Source organism: Myxocyprinus asiaticus, chromosome 45 (assembly GCF_019703515.2).
Source record: "Myxocyprinus asiaticus isolate MX2 ecotype Aquarium Trade chromosome 45, UBuf_Myxa_2, whole genome shotgun sequence".
Classification (NCBI taxonomy): domain Eukaryota; kingdom Metazoa; phylum Chordata; class Actinopteri; order Cypriniformes; family Catostomidae; genus Myxocyprinus; species Myxocyprinus asiaticus.
The window spans coordinates 32,888,631-32,906,904 of record NC_059388.1 but is presented as its reverse complement, the minus strand read 5'-3'; the positions used below and the strand labels follow the sequence as shown (position 1 = coordinate 32,906,904).

Genomic DNA, 18,274 nt, shown 5'->3' with positions numbered 1-18,274 from the left:
TTCAAAGCCGTGCTGGTCCATAATTCTAACAAGTACCCGTCTCTTCCCCTGACTCACTCGGTGCACCTCAAACAGGATTACAACAGCATCAAGACCTTGATGGACGCCTTGAAGTATGATGAGTACGGCTGGGAGGTCATAGGAGACTTCAGAATGGTGGAATTCCTGATGGGTCTCCAAGGCGGTTTTACCAAGTTTTCCTGCTATCTTTGCCTTTGGGACAGCAGGGACACTAAGTCGCACTACCACAGGCGGGACTGGCCACAGCAGACCGAGTTCTCTGTGGGGAGGAACAACGTCAAGTGGGAGCCACTGGTGGACCCCCGGAAGGTGCTGATGCCAACACTGCACATCAAATTGGGCTTTATGAAACAATTTGTCAGAGCTCTAGATAAGGAGTCGGCAGCCTTCAAGTACCTTCAAGACTTCTTCCCTAAGCTGTCTGAGGCAAAGGTCAAAGCCAAAGGTCAAAGCCGGTGTCTTCTTCGGACCACAGATAAAGAAGGATTTTGGATTCATATGTTGTTTTTTTCTGACTTTATGTGAACGAAAAGACACAAATTCACCCGTTTTCTCATTGGAAATAGGTAAATTTAAAAATATCACTGTCCTGGTCACAAAAGCAAAGTTTGTGGGGAATAATAGCCATTTTCTATAATTTTGAGGCATAAGCAATTAGGAAATAATACTTACTACCCAGGAACAAAAACTGTGTTACACAGTGTAATGAATCATTTTCAACTACTGACACACAATTAATGGCTAGTATATTAAGAGTGTTTGTATTGGAATGCAATTTTGAACATTTTAATAAATTTATCAAAACACAAAAATATTTCTAAATTCAAGTCACACTTGAAAATATAATCAAAATAACGAAGTAAAAAAAAAAAAAAATCATTCCAAATCCAAACATTTTACTCTCTCTAATTTCCTCCAGTGGCACCTTTTGCAGTGACTTAAAAATCACTCGACGACAACAGGTGGAAAAATACCAATACAAATTAGATCATAATTAGAATTGTTAATATAAGCATAATAATATTAATGAAAAATAAACCATGACCTAAAGAAAGATAGTTTAACACAAATCTCATAAATATTTGTTTCATGAAACGGCTACAACAGTGATCATCACGGACATGATTTGATATTCTGTACTTTCAGAGTTTGGACATGAACTTTATCACCACCTGCTGGTGGAATCTCCAAACTGCAAATGCAGAAACTGAAACTTTGCACTGAACACAGACGTGTTTTTGAAATGTCTTGTGTCAATGACAGCTTTCTCAGGAAAAAACAATGTAAACATCTGGAAGAGGCCAATAGGAAGGGACACACCAGAGCCATGTTTGCTGTAGTGAAGCTGATGCGATCCAGTTTCTCTCCCTGGAAAGGAACAGTCAGGGATCGCGATAAAAATGAATTGAGCAACCAGCAGAAGCCTAAGCCTAACCCTAACTGGTGGAGAGAGTATACAGAAGAGCTATATGCCAGTCACACTGAACACTAAGAAGACAATGATAATGGCCAGATGGACAGGGAACCCAACATTTTGGAAGAAACAGCATGGGCTAGCATGAAAGCCCCAGGAATCGATAGGATACCTGCAGAACTCTGAAACCAGTGCCAGTCAGTGTCATCAAAGCCTTGTGCCAAGAGACATGGTCCACTTGTAAATGGCCAAAGGACTGGACAAGATCTGTGATTAGCCCACTACCAAAAAAAGGGGACGCCCGAGATTGCTCCAATTTCCGCACAATAGCGCTGATTTCTTATGCCAGCAAGATCCTACTGAAGATTATTTAACAGCGGCTACAGCAGGTCATCGATTTGGAGCTGCCTGACATCCAAGCTGGCTTCAGGAAAGGGAGAGGTACTAGAGATCACATCGCCAACATCAGATGGATTATTGAAAACACCCACGAATACCAGAAAGATCTGTACATGCGTTTTATCGACTACAGCAAAGATTTCGACTGCGTTGAACATGACAAGCTCTGGGTGGCTCTGCGTGACCTTGGCGTGCCAGTTCATTTGATCAAGCTTATTAGATCGCTGTATATCGACAAGAAAGCAACGGTGCGAACACTCTATGGTGATACAGACTGGTTCAGGATCAGCAAGGGTGTGAGACAGGGCTGTATTTTGTCCCCTTTTCTTTTCAACCTCTATGCTGAGGTGATCATGAGGAATTTAGTCTTGGACTCATCCAATATTGGAGTGATGATCGGAAGAATCATCAACAACAACTTGAGATACGCGGACGATGCGACCTTGCTGGCCGAAAGGGAGGATGACCTAATACATCTAATTTTGAAAATTAAGGAAGAAATTGAAAAAATGGGGCTGCACCTTAAAATCAAGAAAACGAAGATCATGACGACAGCAGCTAGTGGATAAGTGAAGTTTAAAATCAATGACGAAATTGAATCAGCTCAGGATTTCATCTTCCTTGGATCAAAAATCGACCGTGATGGAGAATCCACCCTCAAAATCAAGTGCAGGATCGCATTGGGCCACACTGCAATGGTTGGCATGAATAAGATGTGGTACAGCAAAGATATCACTCTAACTACCAAAAGCAGATTAGTCAGAGCCATCATTTTTCTGATGACGATGTATGGGCGCGAGAGCTGGAAGCTAAGAAAGGCCAACAGAAAGAGAATCGTTGTATTCGAAATGTGGTGCTGACGGAAATTGTTACGAATACCATGGACAGCCAGGAAAACAAACAGAGAAGTGCTGGATCTCATAAAACCAGGGACGACACTAAAAGCTAAAATCACTAGACATTTGACTTACTTTGGCCACATCATGTGTGCAAACTCATTCGAGAAGTCAGTAATGTTGGGAATGGTCAGTGGAACCAGAAGAAGGGGCCGGCAAAGAACACGCTGGCTCGACACCATCAAAGCGGATACCGATATGAACTGAACTCTCAACGATATGCAGTTGAGAGATGCAGTGCTCGACAGGATAGCATGGAGAACGCTTGCCTATAAAGTCGCAGAGTGTCGGATACGACTGAATGGATGAAAGGAGAAACACTTCATGATTAAAACTCTTTTAAAAATGAGTTGAAATAATGTGCACAAGCAGAGTTCATGCTTGGTCTGTCTTTAAAAGTTTATAAGTTATCATTAATAATCAGTTCACCTATGAGGAAAATAAATCAGTCTGATACACACTTCACCTTTAAAGAAAACAGGATCTCTCTCTCAACACCAGCAGATGAAAATGAAGCATAAACGAGCTGTATTTGAGTTTAAGACAAAGTCAATAAACTAATGACATCAACACATTATTCTATAAGATACTTTATCTATGATGAAGAGTATTGAAAACTGTTACAGCAACACAAAAATCTGAAACAACCAAGTGATCATTTGCCCGACACGGGTTAGTTTAGTCTTAGACTAAAGACACTGTCAATCAGTCCACTGACACTATTCTAAAATAATGGTAATGGCATCTGCGGCTTCGTGCGCATTGGCCGCTAACACATCTGCGGTTTGGTTCACGGCAGGCGAGTGTTTGGCTTTGCTCTCCCCTGTGTGGATTCTCACGTGACTATTGAGTTTGGCGGCAGTAGCGTACGCTTTCGGGCAGTAGCTGCAGCTGTGCGGCCGCTCCTGCGCATGACTGCGGCGGTGTCGTGCCAGCTCAGAGGAACTGCGGAACTTCCTGGGACACGTGACGCAGCAGTAGGGCCGCTCGCCCGTGTGCACTCGCTCGTGGAGAGCGAGCTCGCTCGAGGTGAGGAACGTCCGGTCGCAGTGAGCGCAAGAGAACGGCCGCTCTCCGGTGTGTATCAGGTGATGTCGGTTTAATGCGAAGGGTTTGGCAAACATTTTGCCGCAGTAGTTGCACGGGTACGGCCGTGCACCGCTGTGAGACAGGATGTGCTCCTGCAGTGCTCGTTTGAACTTGAAGCACTTGTGACACTGCGGGCACGAGTATGGTCTCTCGTCCCGGTGGGTTTTATCGTGTTTAATGAGCTCGCCGTGTGACAGAAATCGCTTCCCGCACTGCGAGCAGAGGTATGGCCGCTCGCCGGTGTGCATGCGCTCATGCCGGTGCAAGATGGACAGCTGTGTGAAGGACTTCTGGCAGCACGTACACTGGAACGGTCTCTCACCCGTGTGCGTCAAGAGGTGTTTCTGCAGACCGGTGCGCAGACTGAAGCGTTTCCCACAGAGCGAGCACTGATGCGGCCGCTCGCCCGTGTGACTCAACTGGTGCCTCTTCACATCCGTGCGGCGCGTGTACATTTTATCGCACAGCGGACATTTGAAGTGGAGGCGTTTGAGATGGCTCTGCCGATGTACGGATCGCTGCAGTAATGTGTCGAAACCCTTGCCGCACTGTTCGCAGCGATACTGCTGCGTGATGCTGTGTGTCTTGCGGTGCTGAATGAGCGCAGCGGCCGTCGGGCTGGTTTCGCCGCAGATGGAGCAGTAATGCGGCAGGTCACCGCGATGGTCTCTCTTGTGGTGGGCCCTCAGGAGGCGCAGGTTAGCGAAGCTGCTTGCGCACAGCTGGCACGTGAATGCGGCCTCATCGTGCATTTTTCGGCAGTGTTTGGTCAGATCCCATGCGTGCTGGAACGTCTTCTCGCAGTGGCTGCAGTGGAACGGACGCTCTCCTGTGTGCGTGAGCTGGTGTCGACGCACATCAGAGCTGCGGGTGAACTTACGGCCGCAGGTGTTGCACAGGTAGCGAGCACGAGGGTTGTCAACGGACTCTTCTCTCGATGGTTCAGTCTTGCGGGATTTGCGTGTGTGATACTGGCTAGTAGAAGGCGCTCTAGTCACCACTCCAGGTGTTCCAGATCTGTCGGACTGCTTATTGGAGGCGTCTAGAAGTTAATGAACATGATGTTCTTGTTTTATGAGTCATCTAATACAAACTGAATTAAGCAATAATGATTAGGGACAGATCTAGTCCTGACATGTACACTAAAAAGGTCAATAGTTGGTCTCTAAGGGTGCTGTGAATGCTGTATTTTATGTGTCTTTATACAGTATTACCTTTATTCTCTCCATGCGGTGTTTCAGAACTCCTGAAACAAAACAGAATATGAGGATATTTAAATTTAACAGTGAAAGATGGCAAATGTTGTTTGAGTATTTGAAATATTGTGCGCAGATATGACCTGACTGAAGTGCAGCGGTCTCACCTCTCCTCTGTGCGGTTCTCCTGTTTAACGGATGCGGGTCGTCCTCTTCGGAGGGTTGTTTTTACCATGTTTTTGTCAGTCATTGCTACGCTCTTCCTCGGTCTCCCTCGCCCTCTCCGCGGAGGGGACGTCTGGACGACATCTGTTACAGGTGGTGTTTTGACTTCCTGTAACGCAGCTGCATCACTTCCTGCATCAGGAGTGACATCAGCAGGCTCTTTCACTTCCATCAGCGTGTCCTGTGTGCGCTCATCATTCTGTGCGTTTGTGATGCTCATTCCAGCCACGGCAGGTTCATTATGGGATGTCGTTGCCGTGGCAACGCTCACAGTCTCACACGTCACATCACATTTTGTCAGTTTGTCATTTAAAGTATTTGGTTCCACACCGCTCAAAGGTTCCTCCACGCTCTCGCTCGCAGAAGAACGTTCGTCATCTAACAGCACCTCCACGCTGCCGCTGCTCGGCTTCTCCTCCACATCTCCATCCACGTGTGTCGCGCTTGCCTCCATCAGCTCGTCAGAGATGTCGTGGCTGCTCAGCTCCACCTCCATGTAGTCGGTAACGATGATGCCGTCCGAGCTCAGCTGACCAAGAGCGGCCGGAGTCAAGATGGCGACGCTGGACGTCTGGACATGATAGAGCTGTACGGGGTCACCAGTAACGACGACACGGGCGGACGGAGGGATGGACAGCGACGACAGAATCCATTCACCAGATGAACGAGGAACAGACCCTAAGAAATAAAGAAAAATACACCAACACTGACCATTCATATTAACAAAATCATGCTGTTCGCAACCTCTTTTACTTCCGTAATGTGACATATTCCCAAGAGAAAACAAGATGAGGGCGATATTCTGAGCCTGTTGGTTCACTTACCCACTTTGGATCCTTTCTGCCAACTCTGACTTTCTGAACCTCCAAACAGTTGATGCTGCTGCAGAAGAATGTGCAGGTCATTGGGGTTGGTCTGCATATATTCCTCCAGACCAGCAGGGGCAGAAGAGAGCAATGACACCGTCTGAGAAACAGAGAGAGAACTGAGAGTGATACAACAACAAGGTTGCATCTCAATTCTTAAATTTTTCATCCTTGTTTCCTCACTCCCCTGGAAACTGATCAGGGTCTGCCATTAGGAAGGATGAGTCAAATCTCTAAACGTGAAAAAATGTATTAATTTTGACTCGTCCCTCCTTTTCTTAAAAAATTCTCCCCAATTTGGAATGTCCAATCCCCAATGCGCTCTAAGTCCTCGTGGTGGCGTAGTGACTCGCCTCAATCCGGGTGGTGGAGGACGAATCTCAGTTGCCTCCGCGTCTGAGACCGTCAATCCGTGCATCTTATCACGTGACTTGTTGAGCGTGTTACCGTGGAGACTTAGCGCGCGTGGAGGCTTCACGCTATTCTCCACGGCATCCACGCACAACTCACCACACACCCCACCGAGAGCGAAACCACATTATAGCGACCACGAGGAGGTTACCCCATGTGACTCTACCCTCCCTAGCAACCGGGCCAATTTGGTTGCTTAGGAGACCTGGCTGGAGTCACTCAGCACGCCCTGGATTCGAACTCACGACTCCAGGTGTGATAGTCAGCGTCAATACTCGCTGAGATACCCAGGCCCCGATTTTTGCTTTTTTAAAGAAATGGAGGGACGAGTGGAAATAAATTATTGTGGTAATCAACATTATGCCACAAATGCTGTCGATTGAGCTGAACTTGTACTGAACCCGGAATATTCCTATAATACTTACTATACTATTCAAAAACAGAATGTGTGAAAACGAGCTCATTATGAAACAATAAATAGTATACTACTTTGTTGTTACCCGAGTTGCATCAAATCCAATTATTTAGCAGTTAACTTTTTTTACTTTTTTTATGTCTGGCACAGGAAGCAGTTTCTCCAGGCTGGACAGAAGTTCCCACATGAGCTCTTTAAGAGCCGTGTCGTATTGAGCTCCATATTCTGCAGGAAACACTTCCTGTGAGAGAGAGAGAATATATAAACTGCTCACACAGATGAGACGAGTTATGAAGCATAATGAACATCTTCTCTCTGACCTGAAAGAAATAAGCTTTCTCAACCGGGTCTTTGATGAGTGCCAGAACCAAAGCTTTGAAATTAAACACTGAATGTCCCAAATCAGCATCAAGACCCTGAAAAACAGCACGACTGATCAGCACTCATTCATATTCTACAGTAACCATGATCAAGGACAAGTGAGAAGATGCTGAAGATTAATAAACTCACAGCTGGCAGTCCGGCCGGCGGCGCTGGGATCCGGATTTTGTCCAGATGTGCCTGAATGCTTCTAACATCAGCTGAATCACGACACAACTCCAAAACCATCTGAACATTAGACAAACAACATTACATGTTTGAGGAGTCGTTTGCAACACAGACGTGAACTGATTCCACACATGAAACAGATGGAAAGATGGACTTTCAGAGAAACACGTCCAACACCAGCAGAACTCGATGAGATGATGTCAGGAGATATAAAAGGAATAATTCACACAAAAATTATATTTCTGTGATTATTTTAAATTGCATGCTGTTATGTTTTCTGTAGAACACAAAGAAGAATTTTTGAAGAATGTTCACACAGCTCTTTCCAAATACAATGACACACAATTAATCGAATAATTACGAATACAAATAAAGCTGCCACAAAACTGTCAATCAAAGCAATTCATTAGATCTACTCCCATTGCGTCAAAATGTTATTTTTATTTAAAAAAAAAAAATTATTTTGCAGAAGTTGAGAACTGCAACCAATCACTGACATGTCTGTGTATTTTAATGTAAACTCTATAAATCAAAATTAATTGCAATTACAATATCAAAGGAAATAATCATCCATTACTGAGTTTATTGTGACCACTACTATCAAGCTCCAAAAAACGACACAAAAACATAATAATAATGACTTAAATTTCACACAAAGCTATCAGAAGACTTCAGAAGACTTGGAATACAACACAGTTATGGTGTTTATTTATTTATTTTCATTATTTTGGTGTATTACTGTATGGAAAAGCGCTGTGCAAAGAGTTTCATTTCTAAATTCTCTTTTTGGAATGATTTAAAAAAAAAAAAAAAAAAAATGTATCCTCTTTTCTCCCAATTTGGAATGCCCAATTCCCACTAGGAATAATCCTCGTGGTGGCGCTGTTACTCACCTCAATCCGGGTGGCGGAGGACAAGTCTCAGTTGCCTCCGCTTCTGAGACCGTCAATCCGTGCATCTTATCACGTGACTCGTTGTGCATGACACCGCGGAGACTCACAGCATGTGGAGGCTCATGCTACTCTCCACGATCCACGCACAACTTACCACACGCCCCATTGAGAGCGAGAACCACTAATCACGACCACGAGGAGGTTACCCCATGTGACTATACCCTCCCTAGCAACCGGGCCAATTTGGTTGCTTAGGAGACCTGACTGGAATCACTCAGCACGCCCTGGATTCGAACTCGCGACTCCAGGGGCGGTAGTCAGCGGAACGACTTTAAATGGACGTCATATGAGTGCACATAAAAACATCACTATGTCTCTCATGATGATGATGATGATGATGATGATGAAGGTGACACTGACTCTGGCTCTCAGTCCCAGCATCAGCTGAACTCTCTGTCTGTAACCCAGCAACTGCGGCAGCTTCTCTGTCACCATGGAGACGAACTCCTCCAACTTCCCATAATGCATCACACTTTTCTGCTGCAGCACCTGCCACATGAAAGCGCAGATGAGATGCAGCGGCGGGACGAGCAGCCGCAGGGAGGACAGAGGCAGCCGGACGCCTACAGACAACACAAATACAGACAAACACGGGCTGTGTTTACAATACTACCTTACTTACTGAATACTGCGCACTATATACTGTAAACTGCCTACTATTGTTGTTTAAAGGTGCACTCATTAACCCTTTAAGCTCTGAAGGTGTTTTTAAAGATTTCCTGTTTCAGTGGCATACCTAAAATTAAAGACTTATAACTCGGAAAAAAGCAGGGTCAAGTGTTTGGCATCATTGTAAAGAAAACTTTTACATTTTTTAATGATATAGATCAGGGGTATTCAATCAAAGTCCCAAGGGGTCAGGTCTCGGCATTTCCTTCCCAGCAAAGGTCCGGACAATAATAACATACACAGTGTCAGTAGTCAGTATGGTTATGAACTGATATAAGAAATATGCTTTTTTTTTTTCTCCCAATTTAGAATGAACAATTCCCAATGTGTTTTTAAGTCTTCGTAGTGGCATAGTGATTCGCCTCAGTCCGAGTGTCAGAGGACGAATCTCAGTTGTCTCCGCATCTATTTCTACCACGGAGACGTAGCGCATGTGGAGCTTCACACTATTCTCCGCGGCATCCACGCACATCTCACCACACGCCCCACCGAGAGCGAGAACCACATTATAGCGATCATGAGGAGGTTACCCCATGTGAATCTACCCTCCCTAGCAACCGGGCCAATTTGGTTGCTTAGGAGACCTGGCTGGAGTCACTCAGCACACCCTGGATTCAAACTAGCGAACTCCAGTGGTGTTAGCCAGCGTCTTTTACCACTGAGCTACCCAGACCCCCGGAAAGAAATATGCTTTTTTTTGTTGTTTGTTTGTTTTTTTGGAATAGTTATTATAAATTTCCACATTGGCAGCAAAAGTACTTTGTAGAAGAAAAGAAAAGAAATTCCTAAACAGTCAAAATAGTCCCTGGGCAAAAAAAACATGCACCCGGTCTCTAAAATTAATATATTTACATTTATATACACTATATGTTTAAAATGTGTAATAAATCTAATTAATAAGAAAAAAATACATACATAATATGCAATAAACTGTTAAGCATAACTAATATGAGTGTAATAATGTTCACCTTAATGTGTTATCTTGTATTACCATGTAGCCTAAATAAGAATGAAGTTATTTGTTTTATTTGTGTACTATAATCTGCTTCTCTGTGTATACTGAAATTGTTTTCCTACTTAGAAATGTACACAGGCAGTCAAATGTTTGGAATAATGTACAGACTTTGAAAGTGCCCAAATAAAAATAATTCAATATAAATAAAACACGATAATTCAAATAATTATATATATATATATATATATATATATATATATATATATATATATATATATATATATGTACACTGGCGGCCAAAAGTTTGGAATAATGTTCAGATTTTGCTGTTTCAGAAGGAAATTGGTACTTTAATTCACCAAAGTGGTATTCAGCTGATCACACAGTATAGTCAGGACATTACTGATGTAAAAAACAGCACCATCACTATTTGAAAAAAGTCATTTTTGATCAAATCTAGACAGCAGCCATCACTCCAACACCTTATCCTTGAGTAATCATGATAAATTGATCATTTGGTACTAGAAAATCACTTTCCATTATATCAAACACAGTTGAAAGATATTTGATTCATTAAATGAAACTTAACATTGTCTTTGTGTTTGTTTTTGAGTTGCCACAGTATGCAATAGACTGGCATGTCTTAAGGTCAATATTAGGTCAAAAATGGCAAAAAAAGAAACAGCTTTCTCTAGAAACTCGTCAGTCAATCATTGTTTTGAGGAATGAAGGCTATACAATGCTTGATTTCATACAAAGGTGTACACTACAGTCTTCAAAGACAAAGGACAACTGACTCTAACAAGGACAGAAAGAGATGTGGAAGGCCAGATGTACAACTAAACAAGAGGACAAGTACATCAGAGTCTCTAGTTTGAGAAATAGACACCTCACATGTCCTCAGCTGACAGCTTCATTGAATTCTACCCGCTCAACACCAGTTTCATGTACAACAGTAAAGAGAAGACTCAGGGGTGCAGGCCTTATGGGAAGAATTGCAAAGAAAAAGCCACTTTTGAAACAGAAAAACAAAAAGAAAAGGTTAGAGTGGGCAAAGAAACACAGACATTGGACAACAGATAATTGGAAAAGAGTGTTATGGATCTTAACCCCATTGAGCTTTTGTGGGATCAGCTAGACTGTAAGGTGCGTGAGAAGTGCCCGACAAGACAGTCACATCTATGACAAGTGCTACAGGAAGTGTGGGGTGAAATGTCACCTGAGTATCTGGACAAACTGACAGCTAGAATAACAAGGATCTGCAAAGCTGTCATTGCTGCACGTGGAGGATTTTTTGATGAGAACTCTTTGAAGTAGTTTAAGAAGTTCTGAACATTATTTTCAAATTGTAATATAACATTTTCATGTTATTAATGTCCTGACTATACACTGTGATCAGTTGAATGCCACTTTGGTGAATACAAGTACCAATTTCTTTCCATAAGAGCAAAATCTGTACATCATTCCAAACTTTTGGCCACCAGTGTATACTTAGCTATTACTCACTATATTTTTGTCTGTGAGTAAAACAAATAGGCTGGTTGTATTCTACTCTTTGAGATCTTTCCAACAACATATGACACATGACTATTTGATCAGTTTCATATTTTTACTGATTGCAATAATTTGTACAGTGCAAAATTATTTATAAATAATAAAAGCTGAACACTTCTGATTTGTCTGTAAATTTCAAAACACTTGTTCAGATTTGGTCATAATGTCTACATGCATTGGAAAGTAGAGCTTCTAAACTTTCATTTTGTGTTGGTCACAAAATAACTGGAGTTATTAATATTGCGCTTATTATTTTATTAAAATATCCGATCTTAAAGGGTTATAAAAGTTTAACTCCTAAAGACATGAAATGTAATTTTGCAATATATGTATAAAATCATGATTGACTCACATTCAAATGAAGACTCCAGTCATATCAGTGACCTTATAAAGCTGTTTTATTCTACATGGAGAGGGTCCACACATGGGGGCGGCCATGTTATGATCACATGACCAGCTGAATACTACTCACTTAATCTCAGTAACCATCCTGATATTGGACACTTTCACTCATTGATTAAAGTAATCATGACTGACTGTGAATACTCAGTTTCTTCAATGATATCTGAAACTGAAAACTATTGATTGTAAATGATGTTGCATCATCATTTAGGTGTCAGTGTAAGTCGACGATGAAAGTTACTGACTGCACCTTTAAATACGATTTTATGTAAAAATGTCTTTGGGAGTCCAATCAAATAAGTCAAGAAGTCAAGCCATGAAGGAAATGTTATAAATCACAGTTGATTTCTGCCGGTTAATTCGTCACACAGGAAATGGACAAGCGATACAGTATAGTATGCAGTGCAATCTGTTCAAGTATTCTACACAGTATGCATACTATATAGTGCACATGATCCGCTTCACAATAAATTCACCTGCTCGTGTCACAGTCCTGAACTCATATGCATATCTATTAAATCAACTATTGGTGTTTTACACACTTGTGTTTGTGTTTTTATTACCTGCGTTTGTGTTTCCAGCGCAGTTTTCTTCCTCCATTGAGAATGTTGTTGCTGTAACGTCACTTCCGTTTTAAAACAAACGCGCCGCGATGCGTCAAAAACACGCTTTAATGAATATAATATATAATAAATTGTATTATTAACTGCAGATCATTTTAGCATGAAAAATTAAATATTGTCTTGGTTTCCCTAAACAAAATTTCAGCATTTTTAAATATCAACAACATTATAGAAATCTGTGATTCACAATTCTACAATTTTTCCAAAATTAAATCCGTTTAAAATATTTAAAGATATTGTGGTTGTTTTGGTAACACTTTACAATAACGTTCCATTACTAAACATGAACTAACAATGAATAATACATTAATCTTGGTGTATGTTAATTTCAACATATACTAATACATTTTTAAAATCAAAAGTTGTGTATATTAACATTAGTTAATGCACTATGAACTAACATAAACTAAAATGAACAACTGTATTTGTATTAACTAACATTAACAAATGCTTTAAAAACATTTAATTCATTGTTATTTAATGATACCTGATGCATTTACTAATGTTAACAAATGTAACCTTATTTTACAGTGTTATGGTTGTTTTTCATTGCAGGAGTTAACAAAACACTCTTGAAGAGACAGAGAGTTCTGGATCAAGAAAAGAGAAAGAAACATCACATTGTGATCGACCGTGACATCATCACCAAACATCATCTGAACAAGAGAAGGTTTGTTACACACACACACACACACACACTTCATCATGTGTCCTGAACACTGTTATTATAGTTTGGGATTTTTTATTTAGTTTTTATTTCTATTTTATATTCAGTTTGTCATTATAGTTTAGTTTTCGTAAGATTTCACAGATTGTCTGATAGATTTAGTTTAGTTAGTTTTTATTTTAGTTTAGTATTTTTATGGCTGAGCGTTTACTGGTGTAATTTTAAAAGTCTAACATTACATTTCTCAGGGTATCTCTATCTATTTTCATGTTTAATGTGGATTGTAAATGTTGCAAATTTTACAATATAGGGTGAATATGGGCAAAGTGACCAAGACATTTGTGCTTGATCCACATTGTATCCATATGCATTTCATTCAATGATTATAAATCAATACTAAAGTAATCTTTCAGGAGCACACAATTAAAGGGACAGTTCACCTAAAAATGTCAATTCTCTCATCATTTATTCACCCTCATTCTATTCCAGATGTGTATGACTTTCTTTCTTCTGCTGAACACAAATGAAGATTTTTAGAAGAATATTTCAGCTCTGTAGGTCCATACAATGCAAGTGAATGGTGACCAGAACTTTGAAGCTCCAAAAAGCACATAAAGGAAACATAAAAGTAATCCATAAGACTCCAGTGGTTTAATCCATGTCTTCTGAAGTGATATGATATATGTGGGTGAGAAACAGATCAATATTTAAGTCCTTTTTTACTATAGAAGTTGACATCAGCAGTCTCCTTGGTAATCATGATTTCAAGCTCGATTATATTTCCCAGCACCATCTAGCGCTCTGCGAACTGTACTAGGAAGTGTAATCGAGCTTGAAATCTTGATTGTTCCCGTAGACTGCAATTACAAGATGTACAGTGAAAAATGAGTTATATTTTGGTCTGTTCTCACCCAAAACAGATTAGATTACTTCAGAAGACATGGATTAAACCACTGGAGTCTTATGGATTACTTTTATGCTGCCTTTATGTGCTTTTTGGAGCTTCAACTTTCTGGTCACCATTCACTTGCATTGTATGGACCTACAGAGCTGAAATATTCTTTTTAAAATCTTCATTTGTGTTCTGCAGAAGAAAGAAAGTCAAACACATCTGGGATGACATGAGGGTGAGTAAATGATGACAGAATTTTCATTTTTAGGTGAACTGTCCCTTTATCTGTTTGAGGTTTTAAATGGATGATTTTACTTCGGGATGTGTGGCAGAACTCATTTCATGATAAGCATTGGGAAAGAAAATGACAGAAATTTGAGGTAAATCTAGTTAAGCTTATAAAGAAGTAAACGTTATCTTAATGTTATGATGTGAAAGTGTAGAAGAAAATTTACAAATTAGTTTCAAATATATATATTTTCTAGAGAATATTTGTTCCTCTGTCCCACTTTACCAGTAGGCCCTGCAGCTGAAACACATCTGGGATCTAGTGAAGAGGATCTTCAAAGGTTCTACTTCACAGTATTAAATGTTTCTTCATTTTTACTTTTGACAAAGGTAGAAGACATGTTATGTGTCATTTGGGTCATAATTCAGTGTCAAGAAAAGAACATTTTTCAAAATTGTCCCACTTTGCCATATTCACCATATTATGTCAAAAACTCAAATGAATTCGACATCATTTTTATTTTATTTAGTTTTTGAGTTATGAAAAAGTATTTTAATTTAGTCTCATTGTTTTCCAGTAATTTCAATTTTTATTTTTATTTTAATTAATGAAAGTGATCGTTAACTCTAATAACACTGGTCCTGAGTGTGTTAATCAGACACATACTGCGTCGCACTGAAACAAACTGAATTATGTAGATATTAAATATGATAAACCCTTCATCTTCACAGCTCTCCAGCGAATATCACTCTTTCCAGGAAGAAAAATAGGAAGTTGTTAAAGCAGTTGGCACACATGGAAAAGGATCTGGTATGGAAGGTGTTTTAAACTATTCTGATCTTTAAAGTGATTCTGTAGATCACATTTAGCATCATTGTGATTATTCATCATCACAGTGGAGAAAAAGATTTCTGCTCCTGTTGAGAAGAAACCCAAGAAAACACGAAGAACAGAACATATTTCTGCTGCTTTTATATGATGTATTATATTTTATATTGTATACATATATTGTTATACAGCCGTCGCACACATTGACACATGTGTGCTAGTAAAGAAAGTGAACTGAAGTGTTTCAGAAATAATAATGAGCAGTTTATTATCTATAATCATATGCAGTGTGTTTGTGTGTGTGTTCTGTGAATGCTGCTGTCCTTTTGTTGTCTTAATAAATAACCACCCCGTCTTAAATGTATTTTCCTACAGTTCAATAAAATACATTCATTTGCTCAACTGGATCAGTGTCTTTGTGAGTTTTTGTCTTCTATCAATTAAAGAAGCTATTTTAATTACTTCGTGACAATAAACCCAAAGGACATCATATTTTCATCAAATAACCTGTGAAGCAGCTGTTTTGAGTCTGGAGATGCACTTCCTGTTTTTCACCAGCAGATGACATCATTTGACAAATGGGAAACTTTTCATTTTTAGGATTTTATTTATTAAATTAAAGGTTCCCAATCGGCAGATGATACAGCTATATTTCCAAAATAAATAAATAAAAAATCATTAAAATGGGCTTTTGATTGTCTGAGTTTTCTTTAGTGTCGGGGTTAAATATGAATATTAAGAAATGTGAATTATTTTCTCTCTGTCAGAACTCGATGGTATACCAATTAAAGACCAAATCTCTTATTTGAGAATCAGAAGGAATGTAAAAATCAGAAGGAAATAATAAGCTTAAATAAATAATATTCCAAATAAAGTTTAACTCCTGATAGAGTACTGCTCTCAAAGTCAGAAGAGTTATTATCAAGACTGATGCTGTACTCTTGAATTATTAAAAAGCATAATGTTTTAAATTGCGAGGTAAAAATATTAAAGATTAAATCTAATAACAGATATCTTAGGATATCTAAATAATGTCAAAATTTCACAATTCCCTCAGCCAGAGGTCTTTGGGATTCACAGTTTCAAAATATTAAATGGGAAGAGACTTAAAATTACAAGATGATATTGTTTCACCAATTAAATGTGTGAGGTCTCATTTAAGATTATTCACTGAACCGTTAAACAGCTCATTTTTAAGATTAAGGAAAGTCATTTATTTAAAATGTGCTTTTTGTAACACTAAATTGTTTGTTTTGTACACCTTTTCTTTGAGTTTAAATAGACTATAAAACTGTTCTGTTGTGATTTGTCATATTTTTTTACACATTTCAAAATAGAAATAGGTTATTATTTTAATACATTGACAAGAGTAAAAAAACAACAACAACAACTACAACAGTAACATTAAATATACACACATAGACACGATATAAAAGATATAAAACTCCAATCAAATAAAAGTCACTTCACTCTTTCTGTCTTATGATGAAGATGAGCAACAGCAAAATAAACAAGAGGGGTCTGTCTGCGTCCTGCAAGACTACTATAAGCCACACCTACTACAAGACATGCCCACTACAAGACACGTCCACTACATGACACGCCTGCTACAAGACACACCTACTATACGACACGCCCACAACAAGACATGTCCACTACAAGAAACATCCACTACATGACACGCCCACTACAAGACACATTCATTACATGGCACACCTACTACAAGACACGCCTATTACAAGACAGCCCACTACACGACACGCCCACTATAAAATACACCCACTACAAGGCATGCCCACTAAAAGACACATCCACTACATGACATGCCTACTACAAGACACGTCCACTACAAGACACACCCACTACAAGACACGCCCACTAAAATACACGTCCACTACAAGACACATCCACTACATGACATGCCTACTACAAGACATGCCCACTACAATACACGTCCACTACAAGACACATCCACTACATGACACGCCTACTATAAGACACGCCCACTACAAGACACATTCATTACATGGCACACCTACTACAAGACACGCCTATTACAAGACACACCCACTACACGACACACCCACTAAAAAATACACCCACTACAAGGCAAGCCCACTACAAGACACGTCCACTACATGACATGCCTACTACAAGAAACGTCCACTACAAGATACACCCACTACAAGACACGCCCACTACATGACATGCCTACTACAAGACATGCCCACTACAGGATGCGCACACTACAAGACACACCCACTACAATTAATTACATGGCACACCTACTATAAGACACGCCCACTACATGACACGCCCACTATGAAATACACCCTCTACAAGACACGTCCACTACATGACATGTCTACTACAAGACACGTCCACTACAAGACACGTCCACTACAAGACATGCCCACTACAAGATACACCCACTACAAGACATGCCCACTACATGACATGCCTACTACAAGATACACCCACTACAAGACACACCCACTACAGGAAGCGCACACTATAAGACACACACACTACAATTAATTACATGGCACACCTACTATAAGACACGTCCACTACAAGACATGCCCACTACATGACATGCCTATTACAAGACACGCCCACTACAGGAAGCGCACACTATAAGAGACACACACTACAATTAATTACATGGCACACCTACTATAAGACACGTCCACTACAAGACATGCCCACTACATGACATGCCTATTACAAGACACGCCCACTACAGGAAGCGCACACTATAAGAGACACACACTACAAGGCACGCCCACTACAGGAAGCGCACACTATAAGACACACACACTACAAGACACGCCCACTACATATAACCAGCAAAATCCTGAAGTCTTGGAACAGTTGAATGCCTCATTCATACACTGTGTTTGTTGTGTGTATTTGGGGTCCCGCAGCAACCATACATCTACACATATCATAACTCTAAATCTAACCACAACCACAAAGATTTTAAAATGAAAAGTTTGTCAAATCATTAAATATACCACA

General features: G+C 40.2%; 1 protein-coding gene across 1 annotated transcript; it reads right to left on the bottom strand.

The window, feature by feature from the left end:
• Positions 1–666: 666 nt before the first annotated feature.
• Positions 667–12,624, bottom strand: LOC127435171 (zinc finger protein 420-like). The gene is made up of 9 exons (XM_051688414.1): positions 12,578–12,624; positions 8,795–8,997; positions 7,443–7,541; positions 7,253–7,348; positions 7,063–7,173; positions 6,065–6,206; positions 5,183–5,918; positions 5,034–5,065; positions 667–4,861 (listed from the first exon to the last, which is right to left on the bottom strand). Exons 1-9 carry the CDS (start codon positions 12,612–12,614, stop codon positions 3,450–3,452), a joined length of 2,868 nt encoding a protein of 955 aa, XP_051544374.1. The 5' UTR covers positions 12,615–12,624; the 3' UTR covers positions 667–3,449.
• Between the last annotated feature and the right edge of the window lie 5,650 nt (positions 12,625–18,274).